We start from the raw sequence: 22,989 nt of genomic DNA, 5'->3' as shown, positions 1-22,989 counted from the left end.
TTGGCACTGGTAGCCAACATATAGTGTCCAAATTTATCAATCACATGGCCCAAATATTCCAACTCAGGAACAAAAAATACACACTTGTCACAATTACATTTAAGACCAGCTGAAGCCAAAACAGTAAAGAAATTTCCGAGGTTTTCAGGTGATCCTCAGGTGTTGTTCCCGAAATGAAAATATCATCCAAATATGTGGCACAACATGGAACCTTACACAATAAATGGTCTAATTACTTTTGAAATAATGCAGAAGCAGAAGAGCTGCAGTACATAAATGTTGAAAACAAAAGAGGTCAATGTGAGTAGTGATCACCATAAACTGTTGGGTTTCTTCATCCACTGGTATCTGGAGGAAGGCATCCTTTCGATCGGTTTTGGAGAAATATGTACCAGATTGAAGTTTGTCAAATGAGACATTCAGGATGAGGCAGAGGAAAAGTGTCAAATCCGGTCTGGACATTTATAGTAGATTTGAAATCCACACAAATTATAATGTCTCCATTAGGTTTGTTTATTACAATTAGAGGTGACACCCACTGACTCGCAGTAATAGGCTGCAAAACACAAATGCTTTGCAAGCGACATAGCTCTGTTGCTACTTTGTCATGAATTGCATGAGGGACAGAGCGTGCCCTATAAAACTTGGACATGTGTCTGGGCAAAGAGTAATATGTGCAGCATAATCTAAAATTTTAAATTCATCACATAAGACATTAACATCAGTAAAAGATGTGTGAGAAGCCAGGTGTTGCACATTGTCCTGTATTTTCTGTCCAAAGAGATCAAAAGCATCCAAACTGAAAATGCTCTGACTTGAAGCTGCATGGAGGACGGGAAATGCCACTGTTTTTTTTTTAAAGTAGCATTTAAGACACATGTTCCTAAAAGTCAAGTTTAGCACCATCATAAGTCGTCACACATGTATGTTAAGGGAGCAGTCATGGACTGCCAAGCAGTTTGTAAGTATTTTGATTAAGTAATGTAAGAGATCCGCCTGTGCCCAGTTGAAATTATACATTGTGCTGCCCAGTATTCAGAGAAATGGGTACCAAAAACTTCTTTTAGTCAGGATGTGTCATAGATTTCTGTGTTCATCTGTTTGGTTCAGTACCGCACCAGATTTCAAAAGCTTCTATTCTCTTTTTATTGTCCACACTTCATTTTTATACAGGGCAATACTCCAAATACCTTCAAAAGACTTCCTAACATTTAAATTTACGTTCAGTGTTAATAGAGTTCTATTTTACAGGAATACATTCCTTGCCATTTTCACTTTGCATTTTATATCCTCTCATCTTTCAGCATTATTCATTATTTTGCTTCCCATGTAGCAGAACTCACCTACTACTTTTAATGTCTCATATCCTGATCTAGTTTCCTCAAATCAACTGATTTAATTCGACCGTGTAACCTTCCCCAAGTTTTACTTTTGTTGAGGTTCATCTCATAACCTCTTTTCAAGACATTATCCATTCCATTTAACTTATAAATACTATGCCATCTCTGACAGAATTAGTATGTCATCAACAACCCTCCAATTTATTATTTCTTTTCCTTGAGCTTCAATTCCCTTTCCAGATTTCACCTTTGTTTCCTTCACAGCTTTTAATGGTTGAATAACTAGATATCATGAGAGACAGACCTGCTAGTATAAATGGTGTTGTCACTAGAAAAGCAGAAGTATCAAAATGCGTTGGTCAGGTGAGCTCAGTGACTTCAAACATACGCCTAGGATAGGAACAATCCTGTCTCGATCCTTCCTCGACTGCTATTTCCCTGTCATGTATTTTGACACATAAAACTGCAGTCTGGTTTTTGTACAAGTTATAGATAATCTACTGCTTCCTATATTTTATACCCACTACCTTCAAAGTTACAGAGGTTGTCGTCTAGTCAACTCCACCAAAATCTTTCTCTGCATCTGCAAACGTAATAAAAATATGTTTACCTGTTTTTAATCTTATCTACTGAGACAAGTCACATGGTCGTTATTGCCTTGTTTGTTCCTACATTTCTCTGAAACCCAAATGGGTCTTCCCTGAAGTCATTGTGTACCAATGTTTCCATTCTTCTGGAAAAATTCATTTCAGTATTTTCCAGTCACAACTTATTAAACTGTTAATTTGATAATCACATCTGTCAGAACCTGCCTCTTGTGGAATTGGAATTATTACATATTTCCTTATGTCCGAGGGTGTTTCACCTGCCTTGCATATCCTGCGCAACAGATGGAACAGTATTGTCATACCTGGCTCTCACAAGGATCTCAGTTATTTTTCAGGAACACCCTCTACTCCAGGGACCTTGTTTCGTTGTTTCGACTTGGTCTTCCAGTGCTCTGACCTTCTCTCTCTCTCTCTCTCTCTCTCTCTCTCTCTCTCTCTCCCCCCCCCCCCCCTCCCCCTTCCCCCAGTGTAGTGACTACTATACAATTAAACACCCCACAATACTTATTTATGGACACCAAAGTACAAGCACTGCTTAACAGTTGATCCGAATAGAGTAATTTGGACAAAGTCCAGTCATAAATCCAAGCACAGAGACCAAGTACATGATCATGACGGTGCAGTTACCAAAGCTTGGGCCGCAATCTAAGTAAGCCACTGTACTTCCAATGGGTGCCATTTGGCGCACTGTGAGCTTCAGCACTTAAATCTGTGTTGCAGACTCTCTACAGGAAAGCAGGCACTGTCCCTAACGGACGATTCTGGAATGGACGTCATGGGCTAGCAGATGAGTCTTGATGGCATAGCGTGGTGAGATTGTGTAACCGACATTCAACTTGAGCAGCTTTAGAAACATCCCAGCTTTAGAAACATCCCAGGTGAATTTGTTATACAGATGACATTTAATGACTAGGCCATGTTCGAAGTTACTGAGCTCTCGTGACTAACCCACTTTGCTGCTTCTGCTTTTTCTACTGACAGCACCGTTCTCCTCACCTCCTTTTTATACTAGCAGGTCCATCTCTCATGATATATAGTTGTCAGTTCCACATTACAAAGGGGTGTCAAAATACTTTTGACCACATAGTGTGTGAAGAGTTTGACAGAGCACTGAAAGACCTGAGTCAAAACAAGGCCCCGGGAGTAGACAACGTTCCATTAGAACTACTGATGGCCTCAGGAGAGCCAGTCATGACAAAACTCTACCATCTGGTGAGCACGATGTATGAGACAGGCGAAATACCCTCAGACTTTAAGAAGAATATAATAATTCCAATCCCAAAGAAAGCAGGTGTTGACAGATGTGAAAGTTACCGAACTATCAGTTTAATAAGTCACAGCTGCAAAATACTAACGCGAATTCTTTACAGACGAATGGAAAAACTGGTAGAAGCGGACCTCGGGGAAGATCAGTTTGGATTCCGTAGAAATGTTGGAACACGTGAGGCAATACTGACCTTACGACTTATCTTGGAAGAAAGATTAAGAAAAGGCAAACCTACGTTTCTAGCATTTGTAGACTTAGAGAAAGCTTTTGACAATGTTGACTGGAATACTCTCTTTCAAATTCTGAAGGTGGCAGGGGTAAAATACAGGGAGCGAAAGGCTATTTACAATTTGTACAGAAACCAGATGGCAGTTATAAGAGTCGAGGGGCATGAAAGGGAAGCAGTGATTGGGAAAGGAGTGAGACAGGGTTGTAGCCTCTCCCCGATGTTATTCAATCTGTATATTGAGCAAGCAGTAAAGGAAACAAAAGAAAAATTCGGAGTAGGTATTAAAATTCATGGAGAAGAAGTAAAAACTTTGAGGTTCGCCGATGACATTGTAATTCTGTCAGAGACAGCAAAGGACTTGGAAGAGCAATTGAACGGAATGGACAGTGTCTTGAAAGGAGGATATAAGATGAAAATCAACAAAAGTAAAACAAGGGTATTGGAATGTAGTCGAATTAAGTCGGGTGATGCTGAGGGAATTAGATTAGGAAATGAGACACTTAAAGTAGTAAAGGAGTTTTGCTATTTAGGGAGTAAAATAACCGATGATGGTCGAAGTAGAGAGGATATAAAATGTAGACTGGCAATGGCAAGGAAGGCATTTCTCAAGAAGAGAAATTTGTTAACATCGAATATAGATTTAGGTGTCAGGAAGTCGTTTCTGAAAGTATTTGTATGGAGTGTAGCCATGTATGGAAGTGAGACATGGACGATAACTAGTTTGGACAAGAAGAGAATAGAAGCTTTCGAAATGTGGTGCTACAGAAGAATGCTGAAGATAAGGTGGGTAGATCACGTAACTAATGAGGAGGTATTGAATAGGATTGGGGAGAAGAGAAGTTTGTGGCACAACTTGACTAGAAGAAGGGATCGGTTGGTAGGACATGTTCTGAGGCATCGAGGGATCACAAATTTAGCATTGGAGGGCAGCGTGGAGGGTAAAAATCGTAGAGGGAGACCAAGAGATGAATACACTAAGCAGATTCAGAAGGATGTAGGTTGCAGTAGGTACTGGGAGACGAAGAAGCTTGCACAGGATAGAGTAGCATGGAGAGCTGCATCAAACCAGTCTCAGGACTGAAGACCACAACAACAACAACAACAGTGTGTCTAAATTTTGACCTGTCCGTATCCCTTTTTTAATCTCTAACCTATCTGCCCAGTTAACCTGTGGTGCAGTTGTCCACTTCAGTGGACAACTGTTAATGTCTCTTCTTTGGCATTTTTAATCAGTCCTGAGTCAGCAAATGTATGCAGTCCACTCCAGTGGATAATCCCTGCTGGTACTGTGCCATGTATGCATTTGCAGCCTCAGAACTGGTTAAAAATGCCAAAGAAGTAACATTAACAGCTGTCCACTGCAGTGAACAACAGCTCCACAAGGGTAAGGCACATGACATTCCAGACTCCAACTTGTAGAACACCACTTTTGTTTTCCCTGGTGGTGACCCTCCTGCATAGTCCTCACCTGGAGATCTGAGTAGGAACCATGTTATCTCCAAAATATTTTATCCAAAAGTCAAACTGTATAGCTGCATGTCCTCAGTAAAAATGATTTAAAACAGATTATGCATATGATATTTGCTAAGGAGGTCAGGATCACAATGATCTCATGACTTCTCAACATGTGCTGAATTTATGCAATCATGGCCAAGTGATTACTGACCATCTGAGTTGTGAAGTTATCTATGCTTAGGGTTGATAAAAATAAAGTCAAGGCCCTCATTCAATGCCACAAATCCAATTTGCAGAATTCATCAGTATCACGGGATGAATTTTAATAGCTGCAGTCAGTTCTAAGTTTTGGGTCCCGGAGATTAAGAGTGCTATCAGTTTTTCAAACTACATGCCATGTAAATACTGTCAATCTCTTCTAATTCATTCGGTCAGTTTTCAGAGGGATTACACACACTATTTCTCACGCACTAACGTAAGTATGTTACACACTGTCGTATCACACACTACAGTTCAGAGCCCTCATGCAGCAAAGGGTTGCAAGTTGCATCAGTGAAGCGGGAAAGTTGACCGAGTAATATTAATGGCATGTAATACCTCAACCAGTATTCAGTACAGAATTAAAAAATGGAGGCATTACTGTTCAGCAAGCCTCCATAATTAACAGAAGGTTCATTGAAAGTCTGCTCTGCATTCATCGACTATCTCTAGAATAGATTTACTGTTGAGTTAGTTGTGTGTGAGCAAACATGTTTCCCCAGGCTGAACATGTGTTCATTCTTGAAAGGTAAGAATAGAAGCCGAAGTAATGAATTAAAATTTGTGCCAAGGCTGGGACTTGAACCCGGGTCTCCTGCCTACTAGACATAAGTGCTGTCCACACCACCATCCTGGCATTGTGTCTAACACAGCTACATGATAGGACTGTTGATATTTTTAGAAATATTGGGAGTCCGATATATCAATATTTCAAAAAATATCATTATCGGCTTTCAATATATTGACAAAAAGTATCAACAGACATAAATACCTACGTACCTACCTATAAAAATAATGGCTGCGCATTGTAAATACAGGGTGTTTCAGGAGGAATGGTAAATATTTTAGGAGATGGTAGGATAGAGAAATTGCAATAGAAATGCCATACATGTGTCCAATTCTCATTGAGTACAGAGATACAACTGAGTTCAGTGCATTTTCATTTTGTGTGTTGGTACACCAGTTGCTACAGGTCGCTGTGGGTGTGTTTATCAAATGTCAGCTGTAGAGTGTTGATGTTCGTATTGTGAAGTTGTGCTTTAGTTTCCATTGAAGTTTTCATTATGATTTGTTGGCCAAGTCTATTGTACTGTAGCACGTAAACATGTCTCACATATTTACACATGCTGAATATGCCAGTATGGTATTTCTGTATGGGTTTTGTAATGGAAATGCCACTACTACGGGTAGAAAATACGGCATACCATTTCCTAACTGCAGACTACCAGAGTCAAGAGTGTTTACTTGTGTGTTCAATACACTGTGTGACACTGGTACAGTGCCCAGCAGTCACATTGCATCTGAACCTGTAAATGTACAAACTGAGGATGAAGTAGAAGACATTATTCAGTCGGTAGAACATAGTCCTTCAACAAGTATACATAGAATTTCTCCACGTATCAGTGTTCCACATACAGGAGTATGGTGGACATTACATATGCATGGGTTTCATCCATATCATTTGCAACTCATTCAACATCTTTGATCAGAGATAGAGATAGACGATTGGAATTTTGTCATTGGATACTTGAAAATCACTAGGTAGTTCCATTTTTACTTTTCACTGATGAAGCCACTTTCACTCATGACAGCATCAATAACACTTGTAATTCACATCATTAGTTTGAAGAAAACCCATCTTCCATTGTGGAGACACTTTTTCAAAACACTTCTCTCTAAAAGTGTGATGTGGTTTGATAGACAATCAGTTAATTGGGCATGTTGTGTTACCACATCATTTTAAAGGACCCTCTTATCTACACTTTATTGAAAATGAGCTTCCAACATTATTGGGAGAGATTCCTCTGGCTACAAGAGTGTATATGTTAATTGAGATTGATGAGGCTCCTGCACATTGTAGTCATCAAGTGAGACATCATCCAAACCTAACATTCCCCGGAAGATGGATCGGTAGATGTGGGCATGTTTCGTGGCCACCAACGTCCCCGGACCTTACCCCTTTGGATTTTTGTGTGTGGGGATGGTTGACATGCGAAGTCTACAAAGAAAACGTAACCACAAGAGCTGATTTGATCGTTTGGATTACAAATAGTGCAGCCCTCATAAAAGAAAGCAAAGATGACCACAGAAGAGCTACATGTGATGTTATCAAGAGGAGTCAAAAGTGCATTGAAGTTGGCGGTCGAATTTTTGAAAATCCATTGTGAACGTCCTCATTTGCATTTGCTTTAAGTTCGTTTGTGTTGCATATGAACAGCTTTATCTCTATACTCAATAAAAATTGCACACATGTTATATGGCGTTTTTTTATTGCAATTCATCTATCCTATCACCTCCTAAAATATTTACTATTCCTCCTGAAACACCCTGTATACTGCCAATTTTAGAGCTGTATATTTAAGTATCGATTCATTGTTAGATACTCTGTTCATCAGCAAGCACGCAGTCTACTTATCCCCCATATAGCAAGAATTGCAAGCAAAATGATGTGTGTTCACTTGGTAAAAAGGTATCCAATGGGTCTGTCACTCGGTTTCATCACATATCAGATTTGTCTGGAACACTTCACTTTGACTTCCCTGTTTTTTCATTTCTGCCAATGCCAGTGACCTGGCAGTTGTGGGGTCATAATTGGTTGGTGAAGCTAAATGTTGCAGTTTCTGTTAGTAGTGCTGAGCACCAGTTACGTCAGCATTTCCCCTCACATGTCTCCGCCCACCGCGAAGACCAATCTTGTAATTTAGATTTTAACCAATTCTTTTGTAAGAATGCCAATATTTTTTAATGCAACTGATGTGCTCTTGCTTCACACAGTCAAAGAGAAGGTTGAACATGGTGAAAGCTCAGTAAGTAGTAAGACTCCTTCACATAGTGGAAGTACAATTATATTCTACTACAATATCAAAAGAACAACTTCAAATATTCACCAAAAACTGTGAAAAAATATGATATAAAGTAAAAATATCGCCACTCAGTATTGCCATTTCAATATCAATATATCATTTGAAAAGTTGTTAAATTAAGATGACAGTATTTTCTGGGAAAAAATATTCATATTTTATCAACAGACCTATTGCACGGATTATCCTAGTCCGATGCTCTCCCTACCACGAACTTGAGTTCTCACCTCAGCCCATCTTGATTTTCCTCTCGTTAAATCATCAGAATTGCCGAGACTCTCACATACTGGAATTGCACCCCAGCTTTGTTCATAATGGGCAAATCTTGCATGTACCTTATATGTAGGTGATCGATGGATCGGATGGAATTATGAATGCATTTTCCTGGAAACATATTGAGTCTCAGCTTCATCTTTGATAAGGTTAGAAGCAGAAGTAATGTATTATAAATTTGTGCCAAGGCCAGGACTTGAATTCGGATCTTCTGTGTACTAGACAGATGTGCCAGGGTGGCGTATAGGATAGCACATTTGCCTATTTCCACTCAAAAATCCAGGCTAGAATGTAACAAAATTATGGAAGTCCATTTCATGTAGTAAGGCGGCCCAATTTTCAGTCGTTTTGCACATCCCCCTCCACCAGCCACTGGCAGGCAATAAATATTCATTCTCTTACCAAGCAGCTAGCAGCAGGTTACAGCTAGACAGCGAGAATCTCACTCCTAACATGCTGCACGGTTGCCGTACTTCATGACAACAATAGAATTATTCATTCAACTGGAAGTTGTTTTTTGTTCTTTCTTGTAGCAGTGGAGCTATGAATGTGTATTGTAAATTTTTAAGTGCGATATAAAAAAGTCTGGTGATGGCAATAAATGTAAAGTGCTTCACAAACAGGTGAGGGGGATTTTTTACCGCATTTATAACTTTTTCAAATGTGAATTTGAAAGCAGTTCTCCTACTGAAGAGACAAGAATGGACTCCATAACCATGTGGTGTCAGCAAGAAAACTGTAAAGAGAATTGTAAACAAAAGTGTCAGAGCTGTAGGAACCATAGAAAAAGTTGGTTTTGTGTCGCCTGGAAATCAACAAAATCGCAAGGAATCTGTAACACAAGTGCATGGTTTTAACAGCAATATTTTAAAGTGCTCAATGTGAATGATGAATGCCCCACATCACAAGAACTTGTTACAGTTACACAGGAGAAAATTGGCTTTAATTGTAAGCGCTTCGTCAATGTAAAGAATTTTAAAAGATGTTGGTTCCAGATACGATAAGAAGAGAGATTTTAGTTCAAAGAAGTGACATAGATGCAACACGAACTACATCCTATATAAAGATTTACAATACAAGAGGAGGTAGTTCAACAGTGTATGACCTTGTTGAAAAATGGGCACATCTGAAACACAGTTAGAATCATTCCAGGAAGATCTGCTGGAAAATGAGTGGTGGTACTGGTGATTTTAAAGTTCTCATGGGAATAGGTTCTCTGATAATTATTCTGCATGCTGACTCTTTTTTTCTGGTTTTGTTTCTAAGAATAAACTTGTATTTACATGTAAGAAAAACAGCAGTGACTAATATTCAGAAATGAACGCTGTCAGTTTCGTGACGTGGTTCACAATTCTTGTCATACTTTTCTTCAAAGTCGGTCATTGCCAGGTATAAGTCAACTGTTACAGAGACAAAACCAAGCACAAACATCAGAAAAGGGGATATCTTTCCTTGGCTGAAAAATAAAAATATTAAGCACAGTATAAACCCAACTCGTGCCAATCTCCTGCAGCTCATTAATTTATACAAGTCACGTGACAGAACGTACACTAGTGCATGCAAGTGCATGGGTCACACATTTTTGCATTTACCCATGTGTCACTGTCAGTGCATCCCCATGAAATTAATTTGGACAAAGGGTTAAGGTTATGTGGGAGACAAAAGCATAACATTCAAGATAACATACACCAAATCATTTGTGCGTGAGGCAATAAACAACCCAACCTGTAGCGTGGGCACAGTATGTACGGCATGCTGAAAAGCTTCAGAAAGAAGAATTTGACAGGGAAGTGATGATGGATATAAGTCTTGAACATATCATCGTAAATTTACAATCAGATTGTTCAGCAACAGGCTCAAATAGAAGCGACAATGGTATTACGATGTAGATTTTGAAGCAAAGTAATATTTCTTAATTTTAAAGACTCGTGGTTTAAAAAATGTGTGTCGACGTATCAGTTGTATACATAATAATGAGAATGAGAACTTCCCAACATTCTTGATTAGGACTTTATATTCTTTGAATTATGCAGACTATAATGTTCAACACATTGTCCAAGTAGAAGTTAAGCTACTCCCACCATGTAGTATGCTCTAATAATATACAAGAATGCATCTGGATAAATTAGTCAGAAGTCTGATATTTCGACGTGTAAACCCTTGTAATTTTCAAGGCACGAACTGGATAAGGACCTAAAATGACAGGAACTGTTACTTGTAGAGATGTTGGTGGTTTTCAGTGTTATCATTCAGCATTCCCTGGAGTTATTCACAGATGATGATGGTTAATTGTGTGTTTGTTCAATGTATTATAAATGTGGTCTCTCACTGTAATGTCGAATGACCTAGTTTACACTTATAATGCCCATTAAAAGCGAAAAATGACACCTTACTGACCATTTTTACAATAGTTTTTTACATTAGTCTTTTCTACCACTAATTCTTTTTTACGCACAGTGATTACACTTAACTACAGTCGAACACATTCACAGACACACCTTACACATTTTTAAAAATCCCATTGAGTAGAAGCTGTTGTGAAGCAAATATAAATCATTTCTGTTTGTGCTTAAAGTTAATTTTGTTATGTATTAAATTTTTACTTATATTACAGTTAAAATCGCAATAAATGATAATTATTGCGAGCGGTTTCCATGATCTTGTCATTAGACAAATATCATTTTGAGAAAAATTGTACTTTACATCTTCACAAAGCTGTGTCAGCTGTTCTCGCCTCCCGTCGTCACGCAGAGTAAATCTGTGGAGCAGTGGACGGAATGTCGTCTAGACGCGAATTAATATTTCTCTCATGACAATTGATTGAAATTGGTTTTAATATTTACTATTGCCCTCATAGATTTGAATGTGTAGTATGACATACTGTAGGCAAATGAGCCTGACTGTTGCATGCACCAACGCAGTTTGGCAATATGGACTTTGTGTGCCTGCTCTCTACTGCTACACATGCACATTTCTTGTCCCTCCACGCTTTCTTACCACTCCACCCTTATGCGCGGAGGTGCCATCCTATGTGAATCGGGCTATAGTAAGCAGGAGACCCGGGTTCAAGTCCTGGCCTTTTTGCACAAATTTTAATTCATTACTTCAGCTTCTATCCTTATCAAAGATGAAGTTGAGACTTAGTATATCTCCAAGAAAATGTAATGCCGTCTTGAAAGTAACTTCAAATCACAGTCTTTCTTAAAATATTAGGAAAAATTTTAGCTTTACTTGAAACAAGGATGCCTAACAAATCAAGGATTGCACACATAGTCACTTGTTTCAGAAAAACTGGTAATGTGAATGGATGTGAACATTCCAGCTGATCTTCGGTGTCAAGTGGTGCCTCATTGTAAAATACTTGCTCATCCTTGCTATGTACACGAAGAAAATTGATACAAAAACTGTGTCAGCAAAACTGTAAATGTCTTATGGGAGTGGTTGGAGAGCCACAGAGAAGCTGAAACTCCATCTGTATCGCATTCACGTTATGCATGAAATTTGAAAATCTGTTAAAGGAAAAGTAGTATGTTACTGTTAGTGGTTTTAGCATTTTATTCTCAACAGCATTTGTCTGTTGGATTATGTTTTTTACTCTGATGAAGCAAGGTTTCATCTAGGTGGCTACATAAACTGCCAGAATGATAAAAACTGGAGTTCAGAAAACCCTCACATATTCCCTGAGACCTCTTTACATTCACAGGAGGTTGGAATTTGGCAGCAATTTTGCCCAAAAGAATTGTAGGCCCAATTTTTTCTCAGAAATGGTAACAGTTTAACGATACATGGACATCATCATGCAATTTGTAGCATTATTAGAAGCTGCTGAACAGCACTGCAGGCTGCAGCAAGATGGAGCAACAGTGCACAAGCAAATAGCACAATGATAGTGTTGCCCGAATTCTTCAGGGGGACACATCATGTCACGTGACGTACAACCACCTAGAGCCCCAGATTAGCTCCCCTCGACTTCTTCCTCTGGGGACATTTGAAGGATAATGTCTATAAGAATAACCCTAACACAATCAACCGACTGAAGCACAACATCGAAGACGAAATTCATCCTAAGTGTAGCCATAATCTGAAAAGTAGCAGCTAATTGAAGAAATGTGTTGATGCTTGTGTTGCAGGACACAGAGGATATTTCCATTATCTGTTATGAGAAAATATATATTGTGAGTGGATACAGTATAAGTACATTAATAAATATTTGTATTTGGATAGATAAAAAACTTACTCACCAAGCAGCAGCAGCAGCAGCAGAACACACACATAAAAGAAGGTTATAATTTGGCAAGCTTTCAGAGCCAGTTGCTCCTTCTTCAGGCAGAAGGGCTGAAGGGGAAGGGAGAGGGGTGAAGGAAAAGGACTGGAGAGGTCTAGAAAAAGGGGTGGATTTTGGAAAAATCACCCAAAACTGCAGGTCAGGAGAGACTTACTGGGCGGGGCTTCCCTTCTCGTCTCATCCAGTAAGCCTCCCCTGACCCGTGGTTTCCAAAATCTACACCTTTTCCTAAACCTCTCCAGTCCTTTTTCTTCACCCCTCTTCCTTCCCCTACAACCCTTCTCCCTGAAGAAGGAGCCACTGGTTCCAAAAGCTTGCGTAAATATAACCTCCTTTTATGTTTGTGTTCTGCCCACCACTTGATGAGTAGATTTTTACATATCCAATTGCATTACATTGTCAAAAATCCATTGTTTTCATTGTTCAATGCAGATTAGAATTTTCTGAATTTAAGGTTGCATAACTTCTGGCTCACCCTGTAATAGTATTAACTTAAAAGAAATAAATTTGTTTGAATGTATAGTAATGTGATAGCAACCCCATTTGAGGCCACTATTGCTTTCACAAACCTGTCTGCCATCTTATAAAAATAAAATAAATGAAATTTTTATGAAATTAGAGTGATTGAGAATTGAGTTGCACTGTCTCATCTTTAAGGAATACTCTTGCTTATTCCAAAATTGATTTTAAGAGTCTGTAATATTTCTGAAGTTACAGTGAATTAATATGTTGTGATTTATACTTTACTGTTACAAGATTAGCATAAAGTATTTCTGAAATAACAAAAATGTATTTATAAGCAACTATGCTCAATACAGCTAAGCGAATTATTGCAAATGGTGGCTTAACTCATAGTATTCTTTATGGAGACAGTTACACAGGTGCTTTGTTTGTTGCCCGTAGAACGTAGAGGCAGTACTCAATCTCTCTCCAAGTCTTTGTCAACATCTCTTCCGTCACCACCTCTACACCAGCTCGGATCAGTTTTCCTTAATGTAACCACCCACAAAAAAGGCAAGAGCAGTTACGAGTGATGTATGCTGGGCCTGATGTTGTACCATCTCATCCAAGAACGGTGAACAAATTACCTCCAGAGTGACAGTGCTCCATCTTATGGAAATACTACCTATGGTTGAAATGCCTGTAACTGAGATAACTTAGCAAATGTAGAAATGTGTCTGTAAAACAATCGAGTTAAACTACAATCTGCTATAAATCACACAGCTGTATCTAGCATAATTCCTTAAAAATAATAATTTTTTGTAATCAGAGATAGACGTAATGATGACCCCCATGTTAATTCACCTGATGCGTTTGTCTTACAGTTGTATGTGTAAAGCTAGGTGTTTTGTCCTTCATCATCTGCTGAATAAATATTACTTTTCAAAACAATTTTTTTAATTTAATTTTAATATTGCACTACAGCTTCCTTTGTTAATACATGAAACAATTTTAGAACTAGCCACAGATTTTATGGTGTCTACGGAATCAGCAAGCAGTCAGCAGTGTTGTGCTGTTGTTGTTGTAATTATGTCTCATGTATGTGGAAAGGAGGAATTCACTTGATATAAATTTAGGTTTGTGTCAGAGTTTGTTGCAAGTTGTTACAATCTACTTTGCTTCAATAATCAGTTATTATATCACAAAGTTAAGTGATAGTCAGGATAGTCCAAATGTGTAATTCAGATTGGAGATATAAAGGTTTTCTAGAGAAGCTGAATAATATGGAATAGTTTTTTTATGTTCATAGAGAGCTGACAAGTTGCATTATCCTGTTCTTTTGTCACATTTATCATTAGAAGTTGTAACTGTGGTGATAATAAGTAGTTTATTTTTATTGTATCCAAGCATGGGTAATGTCACAACATGTATGAGGAAAGTCTAAACTTTTTCCCCTTCTTATGTTTCCCCCTTTCATCAAACATTGTGTCACATAGATCCCATCAAGAATGAGAGTTCATCAGTGATGTGGCATGAGACAACATATACTTTAACAAAAGAGAAGCAACTCTTTAAACTATATGCTGTATTCCCAATAACGTAATCATATCAGTATCCGACTTATGGATCGGTCATAAATGCAAAACACTGGAAGATAAATGTGATGCATCACTATCCAGTCTGCCCCAGCTTTCCTTGTTTAATGTAAAGTAACTCAAAGTCATGGTCGTTAGTGTAGTTAGTTAATTCCTGCCTCATCCTTCGTCAATTCATCAATGACGACACACCTGTCAATCTACTGCTTGTAATAGCAAAGACGTCACAGATACAGACTACTGCTTGTTTGTGATTTCGGATAACATTTTCATACCGCATGTAATAACAAAGACATCACGTATAGAGGCTACCCCTTTTTTGTGATTTAGGATAACACTTTCATGTCTCTGCTGTTTAACTTCCTCCAGAGCACAGAGTTTCTGGTAAACATTGAAAATTCAACAGTTATTCCTTCCATAGTATTATGGTCTATATAGTAGAGAGTAGAATGCAATCACCAACACCACCTCATGATACTGCATAGTTTTACTTTCAATCTGTTGTCCAGCTGAGCCACTCATTATGAAATTACTACAACTTCATACAGTAAAGAATGGAACGGGCACTTTGGCATTGGAATGCAGAAGTTCCCTATACCTAACTAAAACATTTAATTCTGTCACTATTGTTTTTATGTGTGATGGTACAGGCTTTTAATTAATTTTGGGGTGATACCAAGGTTTGGTAATACACACACACCAAAAAAAGTTTTGCATCACCCCAGTTCCCAGAACTCCTGAAGACAGACGTTGACTGTGGATATTGTATCACAGACACAGTCTCTTTGATGTTCAGAGATGTCACTAAACCTGCCCATAGATGTAAAAAACCATGCATGAGCAGTGCCTATTAGATGGAGGTGTCTGACAGCCGATCAGTTCCAGTCATTCCACCAGGAAAGAGGTTCACGGCTCACGTTTGTAGTTCAACCATGCCTAGACAATCAGTACTGCAGTTCGATCACGTCCACATTGTTACTTTGTGCCAGGAAGGGCTCTCAACAAGGGAAGTGTCCAGGTATCTCAGAGTAAACCAAAGTGATGCTCTTCGGACATAGGGGAGATACAGAGAGACAGGAACTATCGATGATATGCTTCTCTCAGGCTGCCCAAATGCTACTATTGCAGTGGATGACCGCTATGGCTCGGAGGAACCCTGACAGCAACACCACGTTGAATAATGCATTTCGTGCAGCCACAGGACGTTGTGTTATGACTCAAACTGTGCGCAATAGGCTGCTTGATGCACAACTTCACTCCCAACATCCATGGTGAGGTCCATCCTTGCAACCATGACACCATGCAGTGCAGTACAGGTGGGCCCAACAACATGCCAAATGGACCGCTTAGGATTGGCATCTCGTTCTCTTTACTGATGAGTGTCGCATATGCCTTCAACCAGACAACCTTTGGAGACGTGTTTGGAGGCAACCCGGTCAGGCTAAATGTCTTAGACATGCTGTCTAGGGAGTGCAGCAAGGTGGAGGTTCCTTGTCGTTATGGGGTGACATTATGTGGGGCTGACGTATGCCGCTAGTGGTCATGGAAGGCACCGTAACGGCCATAAGATACTTGGATTCCATCTTCCAACTGATAGTGCAACCATATCAGTAGCATATTGGCAAGGCATTCGTCTTCATGGACAACAATTCATGCCCCCTTCATGCACATCTTGTGAATGACTTCCTACAGGATAACATCACCACTCGACTAGAGTGGCCAGCATGTTCTCCAGACATGAACCCTATCGAACATGCCAGGGATAGATTAAAAAGCACTGTTTATGGACGACATGAACCACCAACCACTCTGAGGTATCTATGCCGAATCGCCATTGAGAAGTGGGACAGTCTGGACCAACAATGCCTTGATGAACTTGTTGATAGTATGCTAAGACGAATACAAGGATGCATCAATGCAAAAGGATGTGCTACTAGGTATTAGAGGTACCGGTGTGTACAGCAATCTGGACCACCACCTCTGGAGGTCTCGTTGTATGGTGGTACAACATGCAATGTGTGGTTTTCACGAGCAGGCAAAAGTGCGGAAATGATGTTTATGTTGATCTCTATTCCAATTTTCCGTACAGGTTCCGGAACTCTCAGAACCGAGGTAATGCAAAGCTTTTTTGATGTGTCTATCTAAGATTCACATACTTAGTTGACTCTGACAGATTGCTAAAACAACAGGGTAGAAAGCATTAATTTTCCATGGTGTAAACTGGGGTGACTACCATTTGTATACATAATGTTTAATTTTAATTTGTTTATCTTAAGTAAATAACAAAATTTTCTCAAAGCAGACTGGAACAACTTACCTAAACTTTTTAAATGCCATAATATTCTGTTTCTGTTATAAAGTACAAGGGTCAACATATTTAAACATAAACATTGTTTTAATAGCATCAGCAATGTGATGCCTAGTGAATATTATGGTTAACACTTGAGTTAGCAGGTACAAAAGCCTATATGACTTGATCAGCATTAGTAAAGTTCAGAAAAATAATTATATCTCTTCATATAAATATTAAAATTGACCCTGTGGAATAAAAATGTGGAGCACCATAAACTTTACTAATAAGTTATTAGAGTAACTGTAACTCAGTGAAGTGAAGCTCTGTCATTGGTTTTTCCATGTATATGTCCTTAACAGTATTTTAAAGTTATATATACCTAAAAACAAAGATGATGTGACTTACCAAATGAAAGTGCTGGCAGGTCGACAGACACACATACACACAAAATTCTAGCTTTCGCAACCAACGGTTGCCTCATCAGGAAAGAGGGAAAGACGAAAGGATTTGGGTTTTAAGGGAGAGGGTAAGGAGTCATTCCAATCCCGGGAGCGGAAAGACTTACCTTAGGGGGAAAAAAGGACAGGTATACACTCGCACACACACACACCTATCCATCCGCATATGTATATGTATATGTATATGTATATGTGTGGATGGATATGTGTGTGTGTGTGCGAGTGTATACCCGTCCTTTTTTCCCCCTAAGGTAAGTCTTTCCGCTCCCGGGACTGGAATGACTCCTTACCCTCTCCCTTAAAACCCACATCCTTTCGTCTTTCCCTCTCCTTCCCTCTTTCCTGATGAGGCAACAGTTTGTTGCGAAAGCTTGAATTTTGTGTGTATGTTTGTGTTCGTTTGTGTGTCTGTCGACCTGCCAGCACTTTCATTTGGTAAGTGACATCATATATATATATGTGACTACACTTTATATATATATATATATATATATATATATATATATATATATATGTGTGTGTGTGTGTGTGTAGTATCAAATTTTACACTACTGATCTTAATATGCACTGTGAACAGCCTAGCAGATCTAAGTATTACCCTTGGAACCACACTTCAGATTGTTCCAAGTGGAAACTTACCACTCAGTACGAAGAAATTTGGCGGACGCCTTGTAATCTGCAATCTACAACCCACTAAACATGTAAGTTTTGTAGATGTTTTAGGAATTCGAAAAAATTATTTCCATTGAATTGTTGTTCCAACATTTTACAGTAGTGTCTCACCAAGTACTTTTATTTTTCTAAGATTTTACATTAATGATCTTCTATGATGGTAACAGTCAGTCTGATACAATGCCTGTCTGATAATTCTGTGACCGATTTTATTCTCGGCACGTAAACAGTGTTTGTGCAGTAACTATGATGGCAGCTTGAAGAAACAACTGTAAATAAGAGATGTGCATTTGATCAGTGTGAAGTAGTGGAAGCACTGTGTGTGAAATTTGTCATGCACACCTTGACTTGCAAACAAAAATGACAATGCATGGACATGTTCCATGACTTGATTGAAGTGCAACATGCAGACAATTCTTTCCTGGAAAAATCACCATAGGTGGCAAGATTTGGTGTTGTCAATGACGAAAGTGCAGAAATTCATAGGAAGTGTCTTCACTTTGATGACATAACTGACATTCAAGTGAATATGAAGAGTGTGTTGAACAACATCCCAAAGAAGGACTTTCCTGACAGTTTCACATAATTGTACAAATGTTCTGTGCATTGACTCAAGTGGGGGAAGACAATGTAGAACACCCAAAGCATTAAAGCTACCATCTTAACTCTTCTCTATTTTTTATTAATCCAGTCTTGACTGGATGGTGTATGTGCATCATAATGTACAGTGTTACTATCTTCAAGGCAAGATAGATGATAAAGGAGTCCAGACTGAGACGGAATGGGTGGGGGGGTGGGGGGGGGGGGGCAAAGATTAAGACTTACTTGATAGAGATTTCGTATGATCAGGTGAGGGAAGTGGGCTGCCTGAATGATTTTACTGATTGTGATAATACATCTATTTTGATTGATGACCACTGACTGCTGCAGAGACAAGATTAGGTTAATTTCAGTGCACGCAGTCATTTAAATGATTGTTATGCTACACACTTCACAGTGGTTTGCAAACTATAGATGTAAACCAAATTAATATGACAATGGGAGTATCTGATTAGAAAGACATCAAATGAGTAAAGACAACCACTTAACATTAATGAGAAACGTGTCAGTAGTTGATAGGCACATGAAGAAGAAACTGAACATTGTATTCAGTTCTTGAACACACATTCTGTGGAAATCATCTAAAAACTAAGATACATGTTCTGAATCTTATTGGTGTGTAGCAGCTCAGTGTATTAACTGTGTGGTTATCTTTACTTCACCCAGTTTTTGCTTGAATTTCTACAAATTGTGAAGTTGTGGATTATTGTAGTGTATTGCAGTGCAAAAGAGAATGGGATACTCAGTTAGGATTTTCCATGTGTGTTTTGTTATACAAAAAAGGGAAGTAGACCACTGATCTGAAATCTGTGATTGATGCTGTCAAAGCAGAGTTGAAAACACGAAATGTGAATATTACTATTTAAAATGACACTAGAAAAGATAAAACTCGAAAGAGAGCAAACATCGAGCCTTTAGCTGGCCAGTGGATTTGGATCTTACCTGGTTAGAGCGAGAACTTCATACACAGCGGCAGTGGCCAAAATATTTAAGATATCCCAGGGGAAAAAGCAGGGTAAAGGTGGAGGAAGGTGGGAGGGAAGTTTCTCCTTCTAGAGATGAGTTACATAAGAGAGAAAATTCAATATATACATAAGACATTAAATGTATGTCACTTTGAACTAAGTGGATGTAAACTACTAACATTTACTCATGTAGTTACGGTAATGTTTAAAACAGTCTATTTTTTTTATCCATTGTTGTTGTTATGGTCTTCAGTCCAGAGACTGGTGTGATGCAGCTCTCCTTGCTACTCTATCCTGTGCAAGCTTCTTCATCTCCCAGTACCTACTGCAGTCTACATCCTTCAGAATCTGCGTAGTGTTTTCATCTCTTGGTCTCCCAGTACAATTTTTACCCTCCACGCTGCCCTCTAATACAAAATTGGTGATCTCTTGACGCCTCAGAACATGTCCTACCAACCGATCCCTTCTTCTAGTCAAGTTGTGCCACAAATTTCTCTTCTCCCCAATTCTATTCAATACCTCCTCATTAGTTATGTGATCTACCCATCTAATCTTCAGGATTCTTCTGTAGCACTATTATCCACTATAAAATTATTTTTTTTTATTTTGCAATTGCAATTGTTGTAATTAATTTTTATTGTAATGAGAACTCTTGTTAAATATATGTTTCTTATTGGTATCATTTGTAATGTCATTTAAATCTTATGTTAAAATGAATATGTACCCATTCCAGGATGAAAAAGCAGACCTAATAATTCACTGCTATGTTGATGAACTAATGAATATGCTAATGAAAGCATTGAACATTCCAATACCTGAGTATGACCCAACAAAAGACCCAACACTGTCTTCAGAAAATGAGAAAAATGATTGGACTGTTGAACGTCGCAATGTAAAAAAAATGCAGAAGTTATATGAAGAAATGAAAAACAAGAAAGGAGTAGTAAAACGGAAATTAAAAAAGATAGAACATGAAGATAAGAAGATTAAGAAGGAAGATTGTGGTGAAGAAATTAAAAAGGAACTTTGTGAAGGAGAATCTCCTGCAAATATAATAATAAAAAATGAAGCAATTCCTGATTGTGGCATTCCTTGATAGTATCATGCAATTAGAATGAATGATTTTTTTTATTATTTTTAACATCTCTACAAAGATTTTAATGTACATAAATAAGCTGCTAGGTTTATGTGAGGAAGTACTTCCAGCTTTTGATGATTGTTGTTGTGCACAGACTAAGTATTTCTTAAACTTTGGGCTACACTGCCAGAACTGTGATGATACAGGTTCCCAGTTATTTTAAATTCCATTTATCTTACGTACAGTTTCAAGTTTTAGAAACAGTTTTTGTACAGAAACAGATGTCTTATACATGATGTCAGATTAATTATTAATCTGATCAGTACAATGAAGCACTTTTCTTTTAAAATAATGCTATGCATTAGCTTATGCATATCATGTGTTGATAGTGCTTTTGCACTAATTGTGTATGTTTGGGGAGTAGTATGTGCAGTCAACGATTTTTATCTTTGTCATTGTAATAGTTGGTGTCAATACTTAATAATAAATTATTTAAAAACCTTATAAATAATTTTTTTCAAGCATTTAATATAGAAAGTCTTGTCCTGTTTATCAAATGAAATCATCTTCCTACCTTATGTCACTATCGGTATGCTGTAGTCAAAGATAGCTTCATGAAGAGTTGAAGGGATAGTCCTGTTTGTGAAAATTTTTCTTTGGCTGTATCAGAGGGGTGCAGAGAGATGAGTGCATTAACTCTACTACTTGCATGGAATAAGTGGAGTGTGCTTCAAGAGTACTATCTGACAACCTACCATAAAAAATTGCAAATCTGTTTTGTTAGGGTGGATAATAATTAACCATCTCACTATACTATTAATGACCTATATATTGCAGCACCTTAGTGCATTATCTTTTTTCAACAGTATTCTTTTGCTGGGACAAGTTTTTAACTTCCCAGTCAACCCAGTGGCAGTGGACAACAAGCAATTTACAACAGATGTGTGCATGCAATGTACAGTAAGGTGTAAATGGCAAAGAAAATGACATGCATAAATATTTTGAGCCCTAAAGGAAACAAATACAGACATATGTAGATTCCAATGGATCCTGCTGTGAAGTAATTGAATATATTTTGTAATTATGTACATGTACAGCATTGTTTCCTTTATCTGTTTGTGTCAGTTTCTTATACAACATTTTCAGGCAGAGGGCAAGAGCACATCAATAATAAACTGGACATTCATTGCCACTGATGATTGAGCAAGTTAAAACTTGCCAGGGGCGTTATTCAAGACTGCAAACTCATACACCATGACGAGTAGTTCCTTAGCAATGCGAGAAACCTTGTTTCTTTTCAACAGACCTCAAATATTTATTATTTCTACTGTGCATAACACAGGTATTATTCAAATGAAAAGACCCAATTTCAGAGACTTTACTGATTTTAAATAGACTGGGGCAGCAGTGAGAATTCAAATCGAGGAGGGAGGCATGCCAGGGTAATCTAGCAGTTCTGTGAACCACTGTGCCAAGGTAGCTTAGTGGCTAACACACCTGCCTGGTATGTAGGAGGCCTGGGTTCGATTCCCGGCCTTGGTGCAAATTTTCACTCACCACTTCAGCCTATATCCATAACAACAATTATTATTATTTATTCAGTAATGTAATTTGAGTTTTCAGGTTACATCTGCCTCAGTTTACCAATGAGGACTAAACAGAATGAAATAGCTGTTAATTTTTGTGAGAAGTATGCCTCATATTAAATTGAACATATATATTTTTGTGTTAATACTTACAAATTCATCTTTATTCTGCAGTTGAATGCTTGCCGTTTGCATTAGTGAAAAGCACTACAAGCAAGCTTACAGAGAATAAACAGAAGTCAAAAATTAACTGTTGTCAGCAGCCATAGAAACAGTAGATAATTGTGACTGGAAGTGATTTGCTGTGCAAGGGTAACTAATAATTACTTTATTTTGTGGAAATTGAAGCCTGGGAACACTGAAACTCATCGTTTGCAAGTGACAGACAAAGTGCAACAACTGGGTAGCAGCACATTGTGTTTTCACAAATTTAGGCGGAAACTGTAGCCCATACACTATTTGCCAAAAGATGTCCAACTTCTGTTGTTTCTGACTTCGGGAGCCCAGAGCTAAGATGAATAAATAGCAGAGAAAATGGAAAACATAGCAAGCAGCATTTGGAGACCTCCCAAGAGACAAGTCAAATTAGACAACAAAAGAAATCCCCAACAAGGCTTGGAAATGAAAATGGATGGCATCAACAGATACTTAAATTCTGCTGTGCTGATAATGAGTTGAAAGCAGTCTGTTGGCAGAATATACTTTAAAGCATCAATGGAAATTAA

General features: G+C 38.3%; 1 protein-coding gene across 2 annotated transcripts in view; it reads left to right on the top strand.

Annotated features, from left to right (window-relative positions):
• LOC126094801 (NAD-dependent protein deacetylase Sirt6) overlaps positions 1–21,172 on the top strand; it is an 82,571-nt gene extending 61,399 nt beyond the window's left edge. Inside the window, exons 5-6 of one of the 2 annotated variants that reach the window (XM_049909369.1) lie at positions 17,941–18,064; positions 20,334–21,172. In XM_049909369.1, coding sequence (XP_049765326.1) covers positions 17,941–18,064; positions 20,334–20,696 — 487 coding nt within the window. In that variant the 3' untranslated portion in view covers positions 20,697–21,172. The remainder of the gene's footprint in view (positions 1–17,940; positions 18,065–20,333) is intronic. The other variant, XM_049909367.1, reaches the window with a different exon arrangement.
• Positions 21,173–22,989: the final 1,817 nt, after the last annotated feature.

The sequence above is a fragment of the Schistocerca cancellata genome, chromosome 8 (genome assembly GCF_023864275.1).
Source record: "Schistocerca cancellata isolate TAMUIC-IGC-003103 chromosome 8, iqSchCanc2.1, whole genome shotgun sequence".
Classification (NCBI taxonomy): domain Eukaryota; kingdom Metazoa; phylum Arthropoda; class Insecta; order Orthoptera; family Acrididae; genus Schistocerca; species Schistocerca cancellata.
Note: the sequence above shows the minus strand (reverse complement) of the source record. Positions and strands in the feature narration are given on the sequence as shown.